At 53.7% G+C, this 21,897-nt stretch overlaps 1 protein-coding gene and 1 long non-coding RNA gene across 5 annotated transcripts; one reads left to right on the forward strand and one right to left on the reverse strand.

The window, feature by feature from the left end:
- Positions 1–239: 239 nt before the first annotated feature.
- Positions 240–19,897, reverse strand: KCNIP2 (potassium voltage-gated channel interacting protein 2). Of its 4 annotated transcripts, XM_009010190.4 has the most exons (10): positions 19,599–19,897; positions 5,363–5,458; positions 4,044–4,097; positions 3,300–3,424; positions 2,854–2,923; positions 2,656–2,726; positions 2,417–2,524; positions 2,155–2,259; positions 1,955–2,017; positions 240–1,667 (listed from the first exon to the last, which is right to left on the reverse strand). In XM_009010190.4, exons 1-10 carry the CDS (start codon positions 19,669–19,671, stop codon positions 1,620–1,622), a joined length of 813 nt encoding a protein of 270 aa, XP_009008438.1. In that variant the 5' UTR covers positions 19,672–19,897; the 3' UTR covers positions 240–1,619. The 4 variants fall into 4 exon arrangements, with proteins under 4 accessions (XP_009008438.1, XP_017834754.1, XP_017834755.1 ...); XM_017979265.4 differs by lacking the exon at positions 4,044–4,097; XM_017979266.4 differs by lacking the exons at positions 4,044–4,097; positions 5,363–5,458.
- LOC144578736 (uncharacterized) lies at positions 6,336–7,492 on the forward strand. The gene is made up of 3 exons (XR_013525094.1): positions 6,336–6,472; positions 7,167–7,264; positions 7,356–7,492. It is a non-coding gene; the product is annotated as an uncharacterized LOC144578736 (long non-coding RNA).
- Positions 19,898–21,897: the final 2,000 nt, after the last annotated feature.

Genomic DNA, 21,897 nt, shown 5'->3' on the forward strand with positions numbered 1-21,897 from the left:
TTGGCACAGTCTTCGGGACATCAGTGTCCTCCTGTCCTTCCTTCCTTGTCTCCTCTCAGGCTGTGTGGGAGGGTGATTTATGGGGGAGCCTGAGGTTGGATGTGTCTCAGTCTCATACCAAGGTTTGGCCAACTATGGAAAAGAAAGGCACTTTCTTGGTTATCTAAAAGGCTACAGGTGCATGAGTTAGAGGTTGTGTGGTATTTGTGGGGTGGGAGGAAGAAAAGGCAGAGACGGCAGCCTGTGCATAGTCTTGCTTTTTATTAGATCTGGTATATTTCTTATTTTACAAAATATATAGAAGAGCCCAAAATGCAAAGCAGTGAACAGTCTTCTGATGGGGAAAGGGTGCTCTCTGGGGGCCCTCCCCTCGGATTCTGGCTGGCTGGTAAGGTAAGCTGAATGGGACGAGCAGGTGTGCTAAGGGGTGGCAGCATGGCTGGGGTGCTGACGATGGGGTTGGAACCTGGGTCCTATGGTCCCTGCCCTCTAGGTGTGCTAAGGGGCATCTCAGGGTAGACTGAGTAGAGCAAGAGGAGAACCTGGGGAACTGAGGAGGTTATCTGGGGGGTTGAGTAGAGCCCAGGTTGATTGAAGATTCTGGTGAATGCCCCCACACTAGGTTCAGATGCTATGCCTGCCTCCCCACTTCCCTCTCCCTTCTAAGGCATCCACTGTGGGGAGTGATAGGCCCAAGTTCAGGAAGGTCCCAAGTCTATAGAGAACATGGGAAAGAAAAACTCAAGTCATAGCCATTGACAGGGACTCTGAGCAGGGAGGGTGGGATGAAACTTTGGCAGGCATCAGCCAGGACATCTCCCATCCACATTCCCTTGCCACGACCACTACCAACACATGCAGGAAGGAAGAGAAGAATTAATGCCAGGAAAGAGCCAGATATCCAGCCCCAGGCTCTCCATGGACACTGAAGAGGGTGTGGAAAACTTCTGGGGCATTTCCAAAAAGACAAAGTCTTCTGCAAAGCCTGGAATCTTATATTTCGATGGCCCGTGGTAGCAGATGTTTTGAACTTGGAGCTATAACCTGGTATGCCTGAGCACTCACAATCTGTCCAGGCCTTTCTACTCAACCCCAGCCACCCCCAAGGACTTACCCATTGACTCAGGCCCAATATTTCTCCCTATACATCCTTGTCCCCCTCCCACAGGAGTCTCAAAGGCTGGTCTGAGAAGCTAGCCAGTGCCAAGAATGGAGCATTCTCTCTGAGAAGGGAGTCTTAGGGGAAATGTTTATGAGGTCGGGGATGGGGAAGCACCATAGCAGGAGACATCTGTCTAGTGTTGTGGTTTCTAGAGTAGGGGTAGGAGGTGGGGAACCACTCAATTCCTACAGGAGGGGCACTGTTAGCACTGGGTGTCAGGCAGGAAGGTGGTGAGAGCTGGTGGGAGTTGGGAACACCCTCCAGATGCACTCTGCCCACCCTCTAGACCCTTTAGCTCCAGAGATCTGGACTACTGAATCCCCAAACTCTTGGATCCCTACAGCCCCGAGAGAGGGCTAGGACGAGGATAGACCTGGGAAGAGAAGGGTGAGGTCCACCTGGACTAGGGCTAGATCATGGTGCCCCCAGGAAACACTGACCCCCCTCTCCTGGGGGACTAGATGACATTGTCAAAGAGCTGCATGGACCTCATGATGTTCTCATCCTGTGGCCATGGTGTGACAAGGCAGATTGAAGAAAGAGAAAGAGAAAGAGCTTATCAGAGACAGGGAGAGGGACACTGAGTCAGAGATGGGGACATTCAAAGGCACAGAGGAAGGAGATGCCCAGAGAGTCCTGAGGTAGGGAAGGGGTCAGCCTCCCACAAAGGAATAGGATTGACATGTGGGGGTGAGGTAGGGAGGTGGTATTCTGCCCAAAGAAGCTTTTGCCTACATTACTGAATCAGGCCTGAGTCCTGGTCAGGGTAACATAGAGGGCAGGGAGCTGTACCTTTTGACAAGACTCAATGAATTCCTCAATGGTCACCACACCATCCTTGTTTCTGTCCATCTTCTGCAAAAAGGTAGTCAGGCAGGGAGAACAGGAGGAACGGCAAGAGAGAGGCAGACAGAAGTCCAGTGAGTTCCCTGCTGATTCTTGGCCTCCTTCCCTTCACTCCAGGGCCCTCCAGCCTACCCAGTCCCAAGCACCTGGAAGAAGCTCTCCACGTGTTCCCTTGGGGCCTCCTCCCGGAGTGCAGGGTACGTGTACTTGCCCATCATGTCATAGATGGACTTCATGATGTCAAGCATTTCCTGTTAGGCCAAGAGAGAAGAGGCTCCTTCCTCAGAGCCTCCAGCCTCCCTTGATCCCTTGCTTGTGGGCATATGTGGGTCATATTTCCCTCCCATCACCCTCTGCACACCACCCCTGTCACCGCCACAGCCCCCCTGCCCGTCAGTTGCCCTGCACCTCCTTGGTGATGCAGCCATCCTTGTTGAGGTCATACAGGTTGAAGGCCCAATTCAGCCTGTCATCTACAGTTCCCCGAAGAATCACCGACAAACCAGCCACAAAATCCTGGGAAGGAGGCAGGAGGGAGCTGTGTCTTCAGGTACTCTTCACTCAACCCCTTCTCTAGGTTTGGCCTGGAGATCCTGGCCCTGAAGTCCCAGGAGACAGGCTTCCCTGGCCCACTTTGCCCAGCTCACCTCAAAACTGACTGAGCCATCATGGTTGGTATCAAAGGCATTGAAGAGAAAAGTGGCATAGGTGCTGGAGTCTGCAGGGTGAGTGTGGAGAAGTAAGTTGACTTCCCCATCACCTTGGCATTCCCAGCCCCTCCAGAAATCCTCCCTGGCTCAGCCTAGAGATGGACAGCTGCTCCCCCTTGAGCCTTGTCCCCTCACCTCCTTGAGGAAAGAACTGGGAGTAAATCTGCTTGAAGTTCTCCTCGTTGACAATTCCACTGGGACATTCCTGGAAGGGGAGGGGACCAGGCTGAGGGCAGAGACAAAATCCCCTTCCATTCACCCCCACCTCCCTCCATGGCCCAACACCCCCAGGGAGGGGGAAAATCTTCAAGCCTCCAGAGGACTCACCACATGGCTCATGTGATGGGAGGCAAGACTTCTTTCCCAGTGCACAAATGAAAAACATGGAACGAAACTGGCAGTCTACAGGTGCCACTTCCTTTATGGACCCGCCCCGGAACGTCCAGCTAGAAGTTCGGCCTCAGGATCTAGCCTCCCTTCCGCCTGCACCTCAAGCACCCAAGCCATGCTTTGTGGGAAACTGTGGACCGGCCCGGGTCCTTCTGTCCCACTCTTGCTGTTTGGCCTCGCCTTGCACTCACGTTCTTGAAGCCCCGGTACAGGACCTGTAGCTCCTTGCGAGTGAACTTGGTTTGCTCCTGCAGCTGCTCCAGACCCTCAGGCCGGTGACACACGGTAGACAATTCAAACTCATCCTCCACACTGTCTGCAGGAGCCGTAGGGAGAACAGCAGCGCCTCAGGCCCGGCCCCCGCGACCCCTTTTCAAATCACTGACCATTCATTCACCCTCCTCCCAGTCCCATCCGATGCCGGAGACCAGGCTGCCAGTTCCCTGGGCCCCTAGCTGAGGACGCTGAAGCAAGGAGAAAAGATGCTGGCCATCTTCGAAGTCTATGAGCGGGCCAAGGCCAGGCCTGGCCCCAGAGCCAGGGATCCGACTCAGTGCTCGCCCCTGGGTCCTGGATCCCTGGTTGGATGGGAAGGCCTCCAGCTGCCTCTTCGTTTCAGAAAGTGAGGAGTGGTAAAAGCGCGTTCGAGAGGGGGCGTCTGAGGGTCAGAGCTCTGGGGCTTCGGGGACCGACTCAGATTCTCCCAGCCCCACCCAGCCTTGCCCCGTCCACTCCCTCCCCTCGCCCCGCCCCACCCCATCTATCCCAGCCAGCCATGCCTGAGCCATGCCCCGCCCAGCTCAGCCAACCTCCATCCAGACCCCACACCCGGCCCCAACTCAGTCCCGCCCCGCCCCCGTGTCCAGCGCCCAAGCAAGTACCCCCAAGCGCTCGCATTGCCGTCCCGCCCCGCCCCCACTAGGAGCGTAAGTCACCTGGGTCCAGCAGGCGGGGTCTGTGGGGGCGGAGGGAGGCTGGGGCGGCTAATGCTGAAGGGAGCGAACTGTCACCGAGAAAGCGGAAGACCCGGCCAACTGCAAACACACACCTCGCCCCTCACACTCACAGCAAACCTCACACCCCAGCCCGCGCAAAGGCACACCCAACAAGCACAGACACACACGAAATGGACCCCACGCACACAAGCTTGCGGGACTCAACACCTGACCTTTTCCGAATCCAACCCCGTGTGGGACCCAAGTCCAACACAACACACGCTCAAATAAGTACAAAACGGGCCTTTATGGCTTGCAAAATGCAGTATGATCCTATGAGGTGGGAAAGGCCCAACTGAGGAAACGGAGAACTAGAGACAAAGTGAGGTCACTCAACTCGAGATCACTCAGCAGGGAACCAGGCTGGGACAGAAAATCCAAATGCCCTGGCGTCTGGAGGAGGGTGGGTGCCATCCTCTACATCCTTCACCGTCCGTTCTGGGCACGGGCAACACATATCAGAGGCCCACAACACAGTGGGCACGGGGCAGCCGCAGAGGTGCAGACACTAACCCAGCTAAGCCACAATATGGACCCTCACGGCCACCTGGTCTTGCCACAGCCACACATGCTTGGGCCTCAGCCTGGTCACACTGGTCACACCCACACTCTTGGGTCCCACCGAGTTTTGCGGGAGCTGTGATGCCCACGCACACTCGGGACCTGCCCCCAACTGACCACGCCCACGCACTCTGGCACCAGCCGTGTGCACACACAGTAGCCACGCCCCCTTATACATTAGCCCAGCCAGCGCCCACCTCTGCTTGCGAGCGCGCGCGCGCATACACACACAAACACACACGAAGGCCTGGACACGCCACCATACACACCCGCAGGCCTGGGCATGCACGCGCATACACATACACACACGCAGGACTGGGGCGCACCCCCCACCCACGCAGGCCTGGGACATGTGCGCGTACACACACACACACACACGCAGGCCTGGGGCACACCCCCCATGCACACCCGCAGGCCTGGGACATGCACGTGCACACACACGCAGGACTGGGCACACCTCACGCAGGCGTGGGACATGAGCGCGCACACACAGGCAGGCCTGAGGCACGCTCCCCATATATACACACCCACCGGACTGGGGCATGCACGCGCACACACACACACGCAGTCCTGGGACAGGCGTGCGCACACACACGCAGGCCTGGGGCACGCGCACACAGACACGCAGGCCTAGGGCGTGCGCACACACGCACGCACACATCGGGCCCCGCCCCCGGAAGCACAGGAGAGGCACTTGCTTTCACTGACTGAGGGCAGGGCTTGGGGCCCGCAGCACGGCAGCAGCTTGAGGAATCGCTGCTTCAGCGCTTTTTTAGTGGGCCCTGGAGGGTGGCCTGGGAAGAGAGAAGACCCCAGGAAGGCACATTAACTCCCACTGTTCCTCTGTTCCCTATCCCCTCCCCACCAGTCGCAAATCAACCCCATCTGGGGATGGGGCTGGGGGAGGAATTGGAGTGGGGAAGGGTGGCTGGAATAGGGTTAGGGAAGCCCAGTGAGTCCATAGAGGTGAGACTCAGGCACTTTGTTTAATGGGATGAGGCCGATGACAGTGAGACGGCAAGGAGGAGGTGGCAGTGGCCTCAGTGTCTTTGTTGACCTAGTGCCTTGGCTCAAGTGCCATGGCTGGACCTCTCCGGGTGACGTCCAACCCAAGGATTGCCTGGATAAGAACACCTCTCTCATACACACACCTATGATGACAGGCATGTACAGTGACATGTAGAATGATAAATCACAGTTATGGATGCCAGTGACAGCTTGATATCCAGTAACTCACACCTGATGGCCTAACATGCATGCTCCAACACACGCATGCACGCACGCACGCACACACACACGCACACACACATAACTATGATCTGGTACTCCTTAACCGAAGCATATACAAATGAGACCTAAGTAAAACAGGGTGCACACACATGGAGACCCACATAGGCTATCACTCACACAGCATGATCAAACCACACAAGAACACACCATGCCTCTAGACAGCATGACACACGAGTCTACTAAGAACACTATGACACATTGTGACCTTATAATATGATACATTTGAAGGTTGTCGTGACACATAACCCTATCATACTGTGACCTGGGTCCCCATGGCACCCAGATATCTAAGGCTGTACCTCACCCATAGAGGCTTCATTTTTCCTGGGTACACCCAGTTTTCTTTCTTGTAACCCCTTCTCATTCCAAGGTGACCAGAATCTTCCTGCCAAAGGGCAGGGTTCCTCATCAGCTAACTCATCTACCCTAAACTGCGGCCCCTACCCAGCCCTTTCCAGTATGGCTTGCTCTTTGAAGATAAAAATAACAGCAGACTGAGACAATAAGAGATCTTGGAGGTGAGTATTCTGGTGTATTGTGGGGCTATCCAGCGCCCACTGATCACAACTCGCCTTCCCCTCTTTTCCCCTTATTTCTGCACATGTCCTGCAGCTCTGACTGACTGGAGGACCCTCAGTATTAGTGTGTGTGTGTGTGTGTGTGTGTGCGCGCGCGCGTGTGTGTCTGTCTCCCAGCTGCACTGCATCCAGAGTCCTGGGTCAGAGTCCACCGGATCTACACAGTGGCTAAAGTCGGCCTCAGTCCATTCCTGGAGGGGTCTAACTTCCTTTAGTTAAAGGTTACTCCCCCTCCATATACCCCACCCTCCCAAGCCAGGCTTCACCTTCCAGACCAGGAGGGTAACTGGGTGAGTAACCACCTCCTCCCACCCCAGGAGCCATGGAGAGGTGGGAGGGAGGCGGTGGACCAGGCAGGGGAATCGATGGAGGCCTGGCCTCCAGCCCAGGGCTCCATTAGCCTGGACTCTGCTTTCCCGAAGCCGGATTGCACCTGGGGCCTCCAATGGTGAAGTCGCCCGACTTAGGGGTGGCTCTTCCTGCTCCCCACCCCAGCCCCTACCTGCTTCCCAGCCTCTGTCTCCTCTAAAGGTGGGAAGAGAATGACTGCCTGAGATTCCCAGATGAATCCTCTTCCCCTTTCCCATCTAAACTGGGTGGTAAGTTAGAGCTCAATCAACTTCACCTTTTCCAGATCGAATGAGAACAAGCTCACCCCAGCTGTCCCAGTTCATCTTGGTCCAACTGCCTGTTCCCCACTCCACCCCAATAAAGGCAGCAGAGCATTGAAGGGTGAGCTGGGAGTCTTCTGCCCTTACTGAACCCTAGAGCAGGCAATTCATCGACCTTCCTCTTGTTACCAGCTTCCTTCATATTTTTCCAGTTCTTTCAGGCATCTACCCTGCAGTGCTCCATGGTTCTGGCCTGTCTTCCTGCCCCTGGTGGCACTGGGGAACGTCCATTCCATGGAGCTACACAGTTCTTGCCATGAAGAGGAGGGGGAGGTCAAAACTCCCAAGGGGGAAGCAGAAGTGCTGTCTTCTCCACCCCAATATTACTCTCCTTACTGACTTTGGGGTGGGGTGGGGAGGGGAGTTGATTTTTCCACTCCCAGTGTCTAGGCCCTGGAGACTATTCTGCCCTTGGATCCTGACAGGAGCCTGGAGAGGTAAGGGGGCTTGGGAAGCAGGGTCCCTGATCTGATCCACTCCTCATTCCTAATCAGAGCTGGGCTATAAATGTCTCCATCACAATGTTCATACTCTTTTTCCCTCCAGAACCCACCTCCTCCCAAGCCTTGGGTAAGGAGCTGGTATATCCTCAGGGAACTCTGGAAACAGGCACATACACAACCTGATACTCAAAGAGGCTCAGCCACACACTGTGCCACTCAGGCCTGGCCACATCCACCATCTTACAAAGCCACATGCCCTGTCACTCTTACACATACAGCCCCATCCCTCTCCCACACACAGGCTCACACAGTTACATACTTTGTACTCTCTCACATACAGAACACAAAGTCACACACTGAGCCCATACACCCCATAAGCTACACTGCACAGATGGAGGTGTGGAGAGAATGCCCAGGCACTGTGGTGGACCCCCTGACTCCGAAAAGGACTGCCCAGAAATCTGGTGTTATCTCAGGATCCCTGGAACTTCCCTCTTCTACTACAGACACTCCTTCCCTATCTCCAGACCCCTCCTGGTATCCCCCAGAATCCCCTTGCCTCCTCATCTCCACACCCCAGTCCTTCCACACTGTACCCCTCATCACCTCGTGACACCTCATCCTCTAGATTCCCTCCTCCCTCCATATCTACTCCTCAAGGCCTCCTCTTCCCCTCTGCCAGATGTAGTACCCCCCAAGCACCCCTACTCACCTTGGAGATGCCTGTCCCATCACTCACCTGCTCATCCCTGCCCCTAGTCATGAAGACAGAGAAATATCCCCTCCCCAGTGCTGTGGGGCAGCAGCTCAGACATGCCAGGACACCTGGATTACCTTCCAAGGAGACAGGCTCAAAGAGGCCAAACTGCTCCAGGACCTTGACAAACAGAGCGAGGACCACGAGCACAGCGACCATCTCCAGCCCTTCCAGGTTCATGGTGGGCCTGGGGCATGGCCCCTACAGGGCTGAGGTTCAGACCCGCCGGCTGGCTACCTCACAGCACCTCCCCCTCAGGCTCCCCAGCCTGAGTAGGACCGCCTGCAGCCTCCCTCCCCCTCTCCCTCCCTGGATCTCCATCTCCTCCCTCTCTCCCCTCACCCCGCCTCTGCCCCACAAGCCTCCCAACCACAGACGCCGCCTCTTCCTCTTCACAGGGCTACCTCAGCCTTTGGACTGGCACCTCCTAGGGAACCTTTGGTGCCAAGAATAGGGACCAGGACAGGACAAGGTATGGGCCAGAGGAGGCAGGGGGCAGTGACCTGCCTCTGTCCCTGAGGAGTGCTTCCCCTAGATATCCTGTGGCTAGTCTGTGCCAAAGGGAGGGGGCACAAGGAGGAGCTGAACTTAGGGAGAAGACACAGAAGGGCAGGGTGTATGTGTGTGAGAAACCACCATCTGCACATGTATAAGTAGTCAGACACATGGGTCAGAACATGTTACAGTGGCTGGGTGTTTCCTGTGTGTATATTCCTGTTTGTCAGTATGGGAGCGCGTATGTCTCCTCTTATGTGTGTGTCTTTGTGCGCTTACACATGATTGTGCACCTGTCACAAAGGTGTGTGTCTGGTGTATGGTTATGCATTTCAACTCTTACACATATGGGTATATGAGCCAGTGTCTGGTCTGCATGTGTGGGAGTGTGTTGGAGTATTCATGAGTGTGCACGGGGAGTGAGGTTTTTGTGTTTTAGTAGGGTTGTAGGATGTGGGTCTGAAGTTTGTTAGGTATGGGTGTGTCATAATTTGGAGGGTGGGTCTACCGTGGTGTCATTGTATTGGCACGGAATTGTATGGGAACAGGGGGAGAAGGCAGTGACCTCTCTCACTAGGAGGACACCATCAGTATCGATTTGGTTGCCATGGAGACTGTGAGGACGAAAGCACTCTCTTCCCACAGGCCACAGACAGTGAAACTGAGGCCCAAGGGAGGGAGGATAAGATCCAGTAGTCTAGGCAGAAAAAGGCCACGTAACCCCATCAAGACCCTCTGGGGAGGGGACTTATTGCAGCTGCCTTTGGGGCCAAGAGATCCAAACTTCTTGGGAGATGAGGGAAACTGCTGGCTCCTTCTGGCTGGGACCTCATCCAGGAGATGCCAAAGCCCTGCCTGCTCCTCAGGAACTGTTATTGAGCTGACAGAGAAGCCCAGCTGCTGTAGGAGGGAAATCTGAATCCTCTAAGGGGGCCACCCCTCCAGCCAGCATCCCCAGAATCCCTCCCTCCTCTTCCCTGCCCCTTCTTGGTGGGTGGGAGGGTGTGTAGGGGGTGGGGAGAGGCCTACAGAGACAATAAACCACAAGACTAGGCCTCTGGGTCAGTAACAGCATTACTACCGCTGCTGGCTAATGGTGACTGAGCGTTCACCACGTACTAGATAACGCGCTCTGTGCTTACAGGCACTGTAACACCGAATTTTCACAATAAACCTATGAAGGCAGTACTATTATCCTTGTATTACAGGTGGTGAAACTAGGTCAAAGATAAGCAAATCTCCAAGATCAGAGCTTCACTTTTAACCCAGTCTGACTCTGAGACTTCACTCTAAACCACCACACTACACTGGCTCCCTTCTTAGAATGCTGGCCCACGCAGGAGGCCCAATTTAGGGCGACTGGCCCAGAAGGAGCCCTCCCTCTTGTCCAGCTCTTGGATGACTGTCTCAGCCCAATTTGTGGGGTGGGGGCCAGTCCCTATGGCCCCAGTTTAGGTTGGCTGATCTGCAGTTCTAAATAGTCACCACCAGGGGGCAGGCGTCCCACCTCACACGCCTCTTCCCTCTCTCCCGACCCGCCCCATGCAGGGAAGGTGTGGGAAAATGATGCTTCACACAGGCTTTTTTTTTTTTTTTTTTGAGACAGGGTCTCACTCTGTCACCCAGGCTAAAGTGCAGTGCACTAGCAATTCCCATGCCTCAGCCACCAAGTAGCTGAGATTACAGGTGTGGGCCACCACTTCTAGCTGATTTTTATATTTTTGAACTTGAACTCCAGACCTCAGGTGATCCGCCCACCTTGGGCTCCAAAGTGCTTGGATTACAGGCGTGAGCCACCATGCCTGGCTGATTTTTATATTTTTAAGTAGGGTTTCGCCATGTTGGCTGGCCTGGTCTCAAACTCATGGTCTCAAGTGATCTGCCCACCTCGGCCTCCCAAAGTCCTGGAATTCTAGGCGTCAGCCACCGCTTCCAGCCTCAAACAGGCCTGGTCTTCTGTTCCACTCCCTTCTCCTAGGAAAAAGTCTATTCAGAGGTTGCTTACAGTTTCTCACATCTTAGAGGTTACTTATTTACAGATGAAACCAGCAAATATCTCCCCACGACTGTCCAACTTCCACCCCTGGCATTTAATATTCTTCCCTCCACCCTCATCAGGGTAGATACTTTTGTTTCAGCCAGTTTAGCCTCCTCACTGTAGCCCAAATACACCAAATTCTGTCCTATCTCTGTGCTTTGCTCTTACCTTCTCCTCTGCCGGGGATGCCCTTCCTTCTGCTTTTCCTCTTACCTATCAACTACAGGCAGCTTAAATTCCCTTCCCCTCAGAGCCTCCAGCCTTCAGTTATCTTACCCATAACCTGAATTCCTACTAAATTCCTTGCAGAGGACTCAAAACTCAGCAGGGAATTCTGTAATGTTATCAGTGGGAACAGTAAAAGGTTGTGTAGCATAGTAGGTGATAGGGTGCCAGACTCCCTAAGTTCAAATCCCAGCTTTGCAACTTGCATTAACTAGATGGGCTCTCAACCTCTGTATACCTCAGTTTCCCATCTCATATGGTTGTTGGGGGGAGGGGGCGATAAAATAATACATGGAAAGTTGTTAGAATACCTAGCACAGGCCGGGCACAGTGGCTCATTCCTGTAATCCCAGTACTTTGGGAGGCCAAGGCAGGCAGACCACTTGAGGTCAGGAGTTCGAGAACATTCTGGCCAACATGGTGAAACTTTGTCTCTACTAAAAATACAAAAATTAGCCTGGCATGATGGCACACATGCCTGTAATCCCAGCTACTCAGGAGGCTGAGGCAGGAGAATCACTTGAGCCCAGGAGGCAGGGGTTGCAGTAAGCCAAGATAGTGCCACTGCACTCCAGCCTGGGTGACAGAGCAAGACTACATCTCAAAAATAAAGAATAACATCTAGCACAGAGTAACTGCTGAATAAGTGTTTGCTACCATTATTAATAACATAATACTCCCCCCTTACATTTCTATAGCATTTTTTTTTCATGGAGTTTCACTCTTGTTGCCCAAGCTAGAGTCCAATGGTGCAATCTCAGCTCACTGCAACCTCCGCCTCCCGGGGTCAAGCAATTCTCCTACCTCAGCCTCCCCAGTAGCTGGAATTACAGGTATGCACCATCATGCCCAGCTAATTTTTTGTATTTTTAGTAGAAACAGGGTTTCACCACATTGGTCAGGCTGGTCTCAAACTCCTGACCTAAGATTACCCACCTGCCTCGGCCTCCCAAAGTACAGGCATGAGCCACTGTACCCAGCCATTTCTAAAGCTGTTAATAATTCATAAAGCACTTCCACAAACACTATTATCTTGATGGCTTCTCATAACAACCCCATGAGATGGGCAGTGAATAGTATTGTACACATTTTACTAATGAGGTAAATGAGGCTCAGAGAGGTAAAAAGCCTTGCTTCAGGTCACCCTGCTAATAGGGAAGGAGGCTGCGATTTGAACCCAGATTTCTCTGCATCAGTCGTGTTTCCTCAAAGACATTCTAACTTCCTGGAGAGCAAAGATGTCAAAAGAAAAACAAAACAAAACAAAAACTGGTCCTACACAAATTGAGTGCCAGGCTCTGAGCTAGTGCTTGTGCAACCAAGTTGAACCAAATATGCTCTCACTGGGTAGGGAGAGACAGCCCCACTGAGAGAACTCTAAGGAATCTACTTATTCAAAAAATATTTGTGGCCAGGTGCAGTGGCTCATGCCTGTAATCCCAGCACTTTGGGAGGCCAAGGTGGGTGGATCATGAGGTCAGGAGTTCAAGACAAGTCTGGCCAAAATTGGCGAAACCCACTCTCTACTAAAAATATAAAAAATTAGCCAGGTGTGGTGATGCACCTGTAATCCCAGCTACTACAGAGGCTGAGGCAGAGAACTGCTTGAACCCGGGAAACAGAGGTTGCAGTGAGCCAAGATCGCGCCACTGCACTCCAGCCTGGGTGACAGAGTGAGACTGTCTTAAAAAAAAAAAATTGTGGCATGCCTATAGGTGATAGGAGCTGTTATAGGTAGGTCATGGAATGAGTCCGAGCAAAAGCTTCTTAACTGGGAGGTCAGGCTCAAACATCAACTGTCTATCTTAACAAGGAGATCAACATTTGGTCAGGAATAATGGGTGGCTCACACCTGTGATCTTAGCACTTGGGAAGCTGAGGAGGGTGGATCAGGAGTCCCATCCCAGCCTGGGCAACATGGCAAAACCCTGTCTCTACAAAAAATTAGCCTGGCTTGGTGGTGCACAGCTGTAGTTGAAGCTACTTGGGAGGCTGAGGTGGGAGTTCCAGGCTGTAGTGAGCCATGATTGTGCCACTGTACTGCAGCTTAGATGACAAAGTGAGACCTCTATCTCAAAATAAATAAATAAAGAGATTACATTTATCCATCACATTTTGTGTCCTGGATACTTTACGTGTAGTATCTCACTGAGTCCTCATAATAAGTCTGAGAGGTAGGATCTATTATCTCTGTTTTTACAGCTGACATAGAGTGAGTAGTAGTATACCGACTTTGCAGATGAAGAAATTAAAGTTCCCCACTTAGGAAAAAAGAGTGATTTTTTTTTTTTCCAAGATAACAGCTGACATGCTAATAAAGAATGAGTCTGGCCTGGCATGGTGGCTCACACTTGTAATCCTAGCACTTTGGGAAGCCCAGGCAGGCAGATCACTTGAGCTTAGGAGCTTAAGAACATGCTGGGCAACATGGTGAACCCCTTTCTCTACAGAAAAACACAAAAATTAGCAGAGCATGGTGGCGTGCACCTGTAGTCCCAGCTACTTGGGGGGCTGAGGCCAGAGGATTGCTCGAACCAAGAACTAAGGAGGCAGAGGCTGCAGTGAGCCGAGATCACCCCACTGCACTCTAGCCTGGGCAACAGAGTGAGACCCTGTCTCAAAAAAAAAGAAAAAAAAAAAAAATGAGTTTAACCAGAGTCAGTGATCTGTCAGCTCCCTCAGGCAGTCTCTCAGTCTCTCAGGGGTGTCAAGGAATCCTAGGTGAACGAAGCTTAGTTTATGTAAGGGAGCTATGGGTAACAAAATCAAAAAGGGTCAGATTCCATGAAGCCTTGAATGCCAAGCCAGACTATTTGAATTGAAAGGGGCCCCATGACAGCACCTCCTTACTCCCTGCTGCTGATTCACAGAGGGGCAGACAGATAACTTGCAGCCAGTTGTCCTGGCCCTGGCCCTGGCCCCTTCTCTTCCTAACTCCCACTCTCAACTCTCTGAGACTTTAACCCAGCCTTGCCAGGACTCATGGTCCTAAATCAGCCAGGCATCCGGTGGCAGAATCTGTCAGGAGTGAAAGGATGAGCTGTTTTTCCAGGCTCTCCCCTTCTCTCCACTCAGAGACTTCTCAAGTCTTCAGGTTCTGTGAGAGACTTGGCAGATCTGTCCTCCCCAAGCACCCGTGTGCCACAAATTTAGCTTTTCAATCAAAGAGAAATCTCAAAGAAAGCACATTAGATAGAGGGGGAAACTCCAGGGAAAACCATCTTGAGAGATGAGGTGGGCATTCCCCAGATCCCTCGTCTTACCACAGAGATATTCCTATCATTTAGTTATTTATCTCCCCCGGTTCAAACGTGAGTAACACTGCCTTGTGGGGGAACCCACTCTATGCAACTGTCCCACCTTTCCCAGTCTGTCTTTATACCAACCCTGCTGCCACTGTTAACCTAGCCAGTGAAGACCTCAAAGCCCTTCTCTCAGTCCCCCAGACCCATGCCATTCCCAGCTAGGCCAAAGATACTGCAGCCCCTAGCTGCATCAGGTGATTAATGACCTCTGTAGACGTTGGGGCTATTTTGGGTCCTGGAAGTCATGCCTGCAATGATTGAGAGCTTGCCCTGCCTGGCTCCAGCCATCTGTCACTGGAGACAGGTCCAAGCAGGGGGCTTGGAGGTCATAAGCTCCCAAAAGATTTCCAGGTTTGGTTATAGCTCAGCACCATCCATCTCCCCTTCTTCTGGGGGACAGATGGCAAGGAGAGACCACCAGCCCTGCCTATACCCCAGGGGCTCAAGTGGATACCCACAGAGATTGCCAAAAAACTACAGATCCCAGAATGCCACGGGACTAGGTTGTTTTGGTCTCTTTGAGACCAGGTGCAGAAGGGAAGTTGGGTTCTGTGGGCCCTGCCCAAGCAGCCATAAGGAAACGCAAGTGGAGATGTGCATACACCTCAGCAGTGCTGTGGGATATCCTCAATCCACACCTCATACACTCCACAAATCACACACCAAGGTACAACCTCACGAAGGCTACACAACTAACTTAGAGACTTAGGAACCCTCAACCCAATCCTGAAGCACAGAACTCCAGGTACACACACAGTCTTGGTGTCACTGAATCCCAGTGATCACAACCCCAGGGATACACAGACTAAGCCATACACAGCCCAGCGATGCACAACTTAGTAATGCACAATCCCATTAATACACACTTCCAGAGAGAAAGAAGACAGACATACAATCCTTAAGCCACACAAATCTATCCATCCCAAGTCATGCATGAACTCGCTAGCTGAGTTCATGTTGGTCTAGGCCCATCTCAAGGTTTTTCCCTTCTGGACACTGACCCTGCATCTTAAGACCCCTTCAGCCAAGAAATGCAGGAAAGGGCTGAACCTCTTCCCTGTTCGGCTGCAAGCCTCCTCCTTTCATCCCTGGGAGGCGCTCTGCCCCTCACTGGTGGCCCCCTCCTCTGCCTTCAGTGAGAAGCCCTGCCCCCTCCACCATTGTGAGGGACTGCGATGCCCCCTTTCCTTTCCTCTTTGAAGAGCGCTGTTTTCCTCTTGCTCTGTAAGGAAGCCCACCCATCCCCTGCTCCGCTCCCGTCGGAGATCTCATCTCGGAAGCCCTTTTCTTGGAGGGATGTTGCTCCCTCCATCTATGTGAGAAGCCCTTCCCTCCCTACCTCTGCAGAGCTCCTACTCCACTTCGCTCACTTTTTGAAGGATCCTGCCCCTCCCTTCCCTTCCTCATACCTGGCGACAGCGACCCAGTCACCAGCTGGTAGAGGGATCGCGCTGCCTGCCCTAGCGGGCTCCGGCACCTGCGGGGGCACCGGTTCATGATTTGGTGGAGAGCTCTGCGGCCAAGCTCCGCCTTCAGGGCCCGGGGCGGTCCGGTCTCCGCCCTCACCCGAGTGGGCCCTGTGTGGGCGGTGCGGGAGGGCCGGCCCGGCAGGCAGAGGATCCAAACCCTGGAGCCTTCCCATGTTCTCCTGGCCGCACGAGAGGAGCTCACCCTGGCCCCATCATGTGAAGCACCCGCCCCCAAAGTTCCTAGACTAGGCGGGGCGGGGAGGGGCGGTGAGGACTCAGCCTTCTCAGCGAGTGTTTTCTGGGTTCTGGCGGGGAGGCCAGGCAGGCGCACGTGGATTTTGAGAAAAGAGCTGGATGGGGAATGAACCGTATCTTTATTGCCCCCTTTCAGCCCCCCTTCTCTGCCTGTCGCACTCCTCCCCGCACCCCGCCCCCACCATTTTGGCATAAAGAGCTGAAGGGGTAAGAGGACAGAGTTGTCATGGCAACTCCCCACACTTCCACACTTTCTGGACCAATGGAAGAAAAGGCAGGAGGAAGGAGAAAGAGGCCAGTGTATTGGGGTGGCAGAGACGAGGCGGCGGAGCTATGCCCCACTACTTTCTGTCTTCGGCTCCAAATATCCTGCTCTCATAACTGTTTCTATTTATGTCTGTCTCAGTGTGGCAGGTTCACAGACTCTACCACCATACGCTGGCTACAGCCGAATGCTTCGAGAAGAATCCCCACCCCCACCCCACTTCAGTCCCGCTGCACCCCCTTTCCTGGACTCCAGACTCATCCCTATCAGGTTAGACCCCAAGTAAACCCTTCCAGGACCCTCCAACGTCTTCAAATTCCTAGGAAAGCCTACAGGAGACATATAGTCCTGCTCCTTCTATTGGAATCCCATATTTCTGGTTGAAAACCCTACATTTAAGAGGTGAGAATGACCTAACTCCGGGCAAATCTTGTCCGCTTGACAGCGACGGTCCCCATCGCGAAGCAGCTCCGCGTGCATGGCTCCTCGCAGCCACACGAGGGCGCCTCCGCCCCGGGAACAATACTCAGGGCCGGAGGGACTCCACCGAGATCCCAGTCCATGGATCGAGCTCAGTCCTGGCCAGCCTGGCTCCAACCCTCTCCTCATCTTCTCTTGGCCTCTCTTCCTCTCAGACAGCGCGGCCTTTCCACTCGGAATTGTACTGCCCAGAGGTCCCACCGGGCTGGGAAGACCCGAGGGATTAGACGGGGGTTCTGCTGGGGCTCAAACTGTTTTTCATTTTTTTCTGGAGTCTCTACCAGCTCCGTTTTGAGCTTGGAGTGGGAGTGGGGAAGCAAAACGGTCGGGGGTGCCCAAGATGCCCTGAGGTGTAACTTTCTAGCCGCCTCCCTGAAAGCCTGATGGGCTGCGATGACTGGGGCTGGAGATTCCTAAATCCGATCAAAGGAATCCCACCTGCAGGGAAAGGGAGGCGAGGCCTGGCGCGCGCTTCAGCACCACGGACAACGACTCGCCTTCAGGCTTCAGCTTAGGCGTCCCCCAGCGCTCAGCGACGCCCACCCGCCCGCCTGCCCGCCAGCCGGCCGGGGGGAGTCTTGGCGTCGCAATCTGATTTGTCTCCCGCTATAAAATAAGCTGCTCTTCGAAAGGAGAGCTCCTGGTAGTCCTATTTCTACTTTCCAAGTTGTGCGTGGAGCTATCTTACAGCTAAGCTGCTGCAGACCCGGCCCACAATTCTTGATGCTTGTCAACACTTGCCCTTTCCATTTTCCTTGGGAGGTAGGCAGGCAGGTGGGAAGTAACATTCCTTTTTACAGATGAGAAAAGTGAGGCCAAGAGAGCAAAAGTCACAGAGTTGGTGCACTTCCATTCCTGACTGACCTGAGACAGGGCATCTCCAAATACAAATACTTCCCCTACCTAATCTCTTTCAAATAGCCAAGTGAGGAAGGGATGGTTTCACTAAGAGGGAGAATACATTAAAGCTGGAAGCAAACACCGACTAATGTGATACTAATGAAGGGCCCTAGGCCCTTACTACTCTCAAGAATCCTAAGCTGGTGGTGGGAACAGAATTCACAGAAGAGCTGGACATTGAGACCTTTGGATTCCATCCCGCTCTGAGGCACATATAGTATGCTCTCATCTGGGGCCTGCCTGAGTGGCTCCCTTGAATCTGACTAGGGCCTCCCTGGGGACAGTGATGGGGGTGGGAAGAGACACATGCTCAAGGTACCTCATCCTAGGCCCCTCCCCATTCCCAGGTCTCATTCTCACTCGCTTCAGGAAGGACAAGAATCATGGCCTCCCTCTACCTCCCCAGCATTTTTTTGGCCTCAGGGAAGACAGCCTCCCTCCTCCCACTCTGCTGGCTTTCTAGAGCAGGCTGTACAATGAGACACACAAACACACACACGGAAATGTACGCAGGGTGACACAGTCACCTACACAAACACATGGATCTGCCTACCAAGAACATGCATGCCTATCCAGGAACATGCATATGCACAGATGTACTGGTCTCACATACCTCCCCATGTGGGAAAGAGAGGATGCCCAGGCAGTCAAGTGGTTTGGGGGTACATAGGGGATGCAGCAAGTCACTTCCCAGGCCTAGGGCTTCTAGCTCTGGCTCTGGAGGTGAAGCATGAGGATGTGTTTTCCTGGGGTTTGAGGGAAGTTCTGGAAGGGTTGTCAGGGGGTGAAGGATTCAGTTGTAAGAATAATTTCACATGATTTGGTGGAGCACATGATTTGGTGGGGAGAGAGAGAGCTGACCCAGCACTAACTGAAACCTCCCTGCAGGGGCCAGGTGCTGGAGCCATAAGGTCTCCTGGAAACCAGGCTGGGCAGCTGAGCACTAGAGTCCCTCCTTGGGTCCACCTGGGCTATCTGTGGAAAACTTGGGGAAGCAGTGGGGTGTGCTAAAGACCCCTATCTGCACCAGAAAGTCAGAGAGGCAGCAAGGATGAGACATGTCATGGACACTCACAGAGCCCCACTGCAGACATCACCACATGAGAGTACACAGCTAACACTCAACACTCATCTAACACTCATAAAACACAACACAACCTACTTTGACAAATGCTTGTCCAGAGGGGCTCATGGTCATGAAGTCTTACAAAGAGACAAGCCACCCTAAAGTGGAGCCCGTACAGAATTACACACTCGAAACACATCGTTGCACATACAATAGAGACACATGGTCAAAACAACTTCATCAGTACAATCAGGGTCCTATGCAACCTCAAACATCAGATGAGACCATACAATTGCACTGCAATTATACAAGTGCAATTGCACTTACCCTAGCTGTCACCAAGCTCAGGGCACATGGCAACCAGCTGTGGGAGATACACACACACACACACACACACACACACACACGAATGACAGGCGCTCACGCACGTAACACCTCCCACTCCAGACACCCTCCAGCCCTGTGTCACACACGCCCACACCTGCTGCCTCTCCACACCTGTCTCTTCTGCTCCTCCCCCACCCCACCCCCGGGGCCCAAGGCTTGAACCCCAGTGTCCTGCCGCCCAAGCGGGCCAGGGGAGTGCCTGGGAATGGGGCAGAGTGTGGGTGCGGGCCAGGCCAGGGTCAGAGAGGCGGAAGGGTCTGGAGGAATGGAATCCACCCTCCCTCCCGCGACCCCCACGTCACCGACTCACCCGTAAGCTGGTCGTAAGAGCCGTCCAGGTCTCGGGAATCGGACAAACTCTCCTTGCGGCCCTGGCCCCGCATGGCCCCCGGCGCCCCGCTCCCGCCTGGGCCGTGGGAGGGGGCGCCGGGTGGCCGAGATAGGACGCTCACACGGCGCCCCCTGGCGGCCTAGTGCGCTGTTGGGGCTGGAGGAGTCTGGGCTGAGGCTGAGCCTGAGATCCGACTCGGGGTCTGGGGCCCACCCGAGGGTCCTGGAGCAGAAGAGGGAACACTAGGCAGCAGGTGAGCGCAGAGCCGGAGGCAGAGCAGAGCTGAGCGCGGAGCCAAGCCGAGACGCCTCTCTCCTCCCGCCCCCTCCCCGCGGCTGTCACCGCCGCCTCCCCCCCTTTGGCGCTGCTGCCGGGATTGGCTCCCCCTACTCCCGCCCCCCACACTTTGCAGCTCGGGGGTGGCACCCGGTGAAAGGGTGAACTGCAAAGTGCAGGGAAGACTAGCTCGCCAACAATCTGCCCCTAAACCAGAAGTCACGGGTCTTGGGGGTGGAGAAGAGCGCGGGACAGTAGAGCCCCGCTGAGAGGAAACCCCGCCCCCAATTCTCAGATACCCTCCCCCTTCCCCCTTCCCCTTCTGCCTTCCTCCTTCATCAGCACAGTTCTGGCTGAGGCAGAGCCTGGGGTATCGTCTCTGAGTCCCGGCTCCGTTTGCCTCCACAAAAGCCTCTATTTTCTCTGTTGTTCCTCTTCCCGTGTATGCATCTCTTGTGGTCCCAGGCAGTCTCTACTGTGCTTAAAGCTGGTTAGGGATGCAGAGGAAGAGTCAACCCAGCCTGTAATAGCAGACTCATTGTGGGCCAATGGACTATAATTTCATCTTCTCTCAAGTTCCAGAAGGACCCCAATTCTCACCCACTCCAGGACCCTGTCTCTGGAACCATTCACTCTCAGGGTGCCTCCTTCACTGATGTAGTGATCCCTCCCCCCTAGGCTGACTGGGACGATAAGAAAACCAGTGAACCAGGTCAGTTTCTCAAGACACCCTTGCTCTTTTGTTTCTCCCCTGCACCCACGTTTCTGCCCTTCTCTCTTTTGTCACCTGTCCTGTCCTAGATTCCTTGTTTTCTGGCATATTTGGGGAGCAACTGATGAGTTTGGGGATCCAAGTGAGGATACAGAGTAGAAAAGAAATGCCCTTGTTATGAAACCCCTTCCTCAAGATTAGCTCCTTTTCCACAGGCAGGGAGCTGGGCTCCCTCATGTCCCAGGAATGGCTTCTGAATGTCTGAGCCCCACAGGTCTGACCTTCCTCAGGATGCTTCCTGGGCTCCTCACCCAAAAGCCCCCCAACCCCTTGCTATGAGGATGAGGGGACCTTGTCTGGTGGGTCTGAAGGAGTGACCTGTTAAGACCAAAAACTTCAGTTAAAGTGATTCAAACACACTTAATCTCTTCAACTGGCTTTCATTTCCAACCACTTGATTTAATCAACCTAGTGGGAATTGTGGCAAGAGTTCTGAGTGGGGGACAAGTGGCTAAGGGTAAGATTGTCTTCAGGAGCCAGGTGCAGTGGCTCAAGCCTGTAATCCCAGCACTTTGGGAGACCGAGGCGGGTGGATCACGAGGTCAATAGATCAAGACCATCCTGGTCAACATGGTGAAACGCCGTCTCTACTAAAAATACAAAAAAATTAGCTGGGCGTGGTGGCGCGTGCCTGTAATCCCAGCTACTCAGAGGGCTGAGGCAGGAGAATTGCCTGAACCCAGGAGGCGGAGGTTGCGGTGAGCCAAGATTGTGCCATTGCACTCCAGCCTGGGTAACAAGAGCGAAACTCTGTCTCAAAAAAAAAAAAATAATCATCATCAGATTGTCTTCAGGAGCAATGCCCTGCTCTTGGATCTCCCTTGGCTCTGGAGGAGCTCCACAGACCTGGCATAGAGGCTAGGCAAAGACAGTGCTTGGGCAGCTCCTGTTGAGGTTGATTTTCAGGAGAGAATGGGCACTCTCATTTGGAGTTCTTGAAATAGGTATATGTGAAGAAATTGGTCAAAAGGAGGGCCTTTCCAATGGAGGGCAAGGAGTCCTCTGCTTAGTGCCCCATGCCCTAGACCTGTCCTCATTCACTTGGAGAAAAGGCTGGCAGGAATCCAGGAGTGGCCAAATGGGTTGGCTTGTCCCCTCAATACCACTAAGTTTGGAGATAAGGGAACTAACTCCCTTCTCCCTCCTTCCACCCAGAAGGCAAGGGAGGTTACAGATCTCTGAACCCAACTGGCCTCTACTAGGGCCAGGAGACTGAGAGGAAGGAGAAGA

The sequence above is a fragment of the Callithrix jacchus genome, chromosome 12 (genome assembly GCF_049354715.1).
Source record: "Callithrix jacchus isolate 240 chromosome 12, calJac240_pri, whole genome shotgun sequence".
Lineage (NCBI taxonomy): Eukaryota > Metazoa > Chordata > Mammalia > Primates > Cebidae > Callithrix > Callithrix jacchus.

Bases quoted from the DNA above. Each gene is read 5' to 3' on its own strand.
- KCNIP2 (XM_009010190.4), bottom strand. From the start codon at position 19,671: ATGCGGGGCCAGGGCCGCAAGGAGAGTTTGTCCGATTCCCGAGACCTG. The intron at 2,924-3,299 runs GTGAGTGCAAGG...CTCCCCTTCCAG, and splicing joins TGTACCGGGGCTTCAAGAAC to GAATGTCCCAGTGGAATTGT. The intron at 1,668-1,954 runs GTACAGCTCCCT...CCATGGCCACAG, and splicing joins TCATTGAGTCTTGTCAAAAG to GATGAGAACATCATGAGGTC.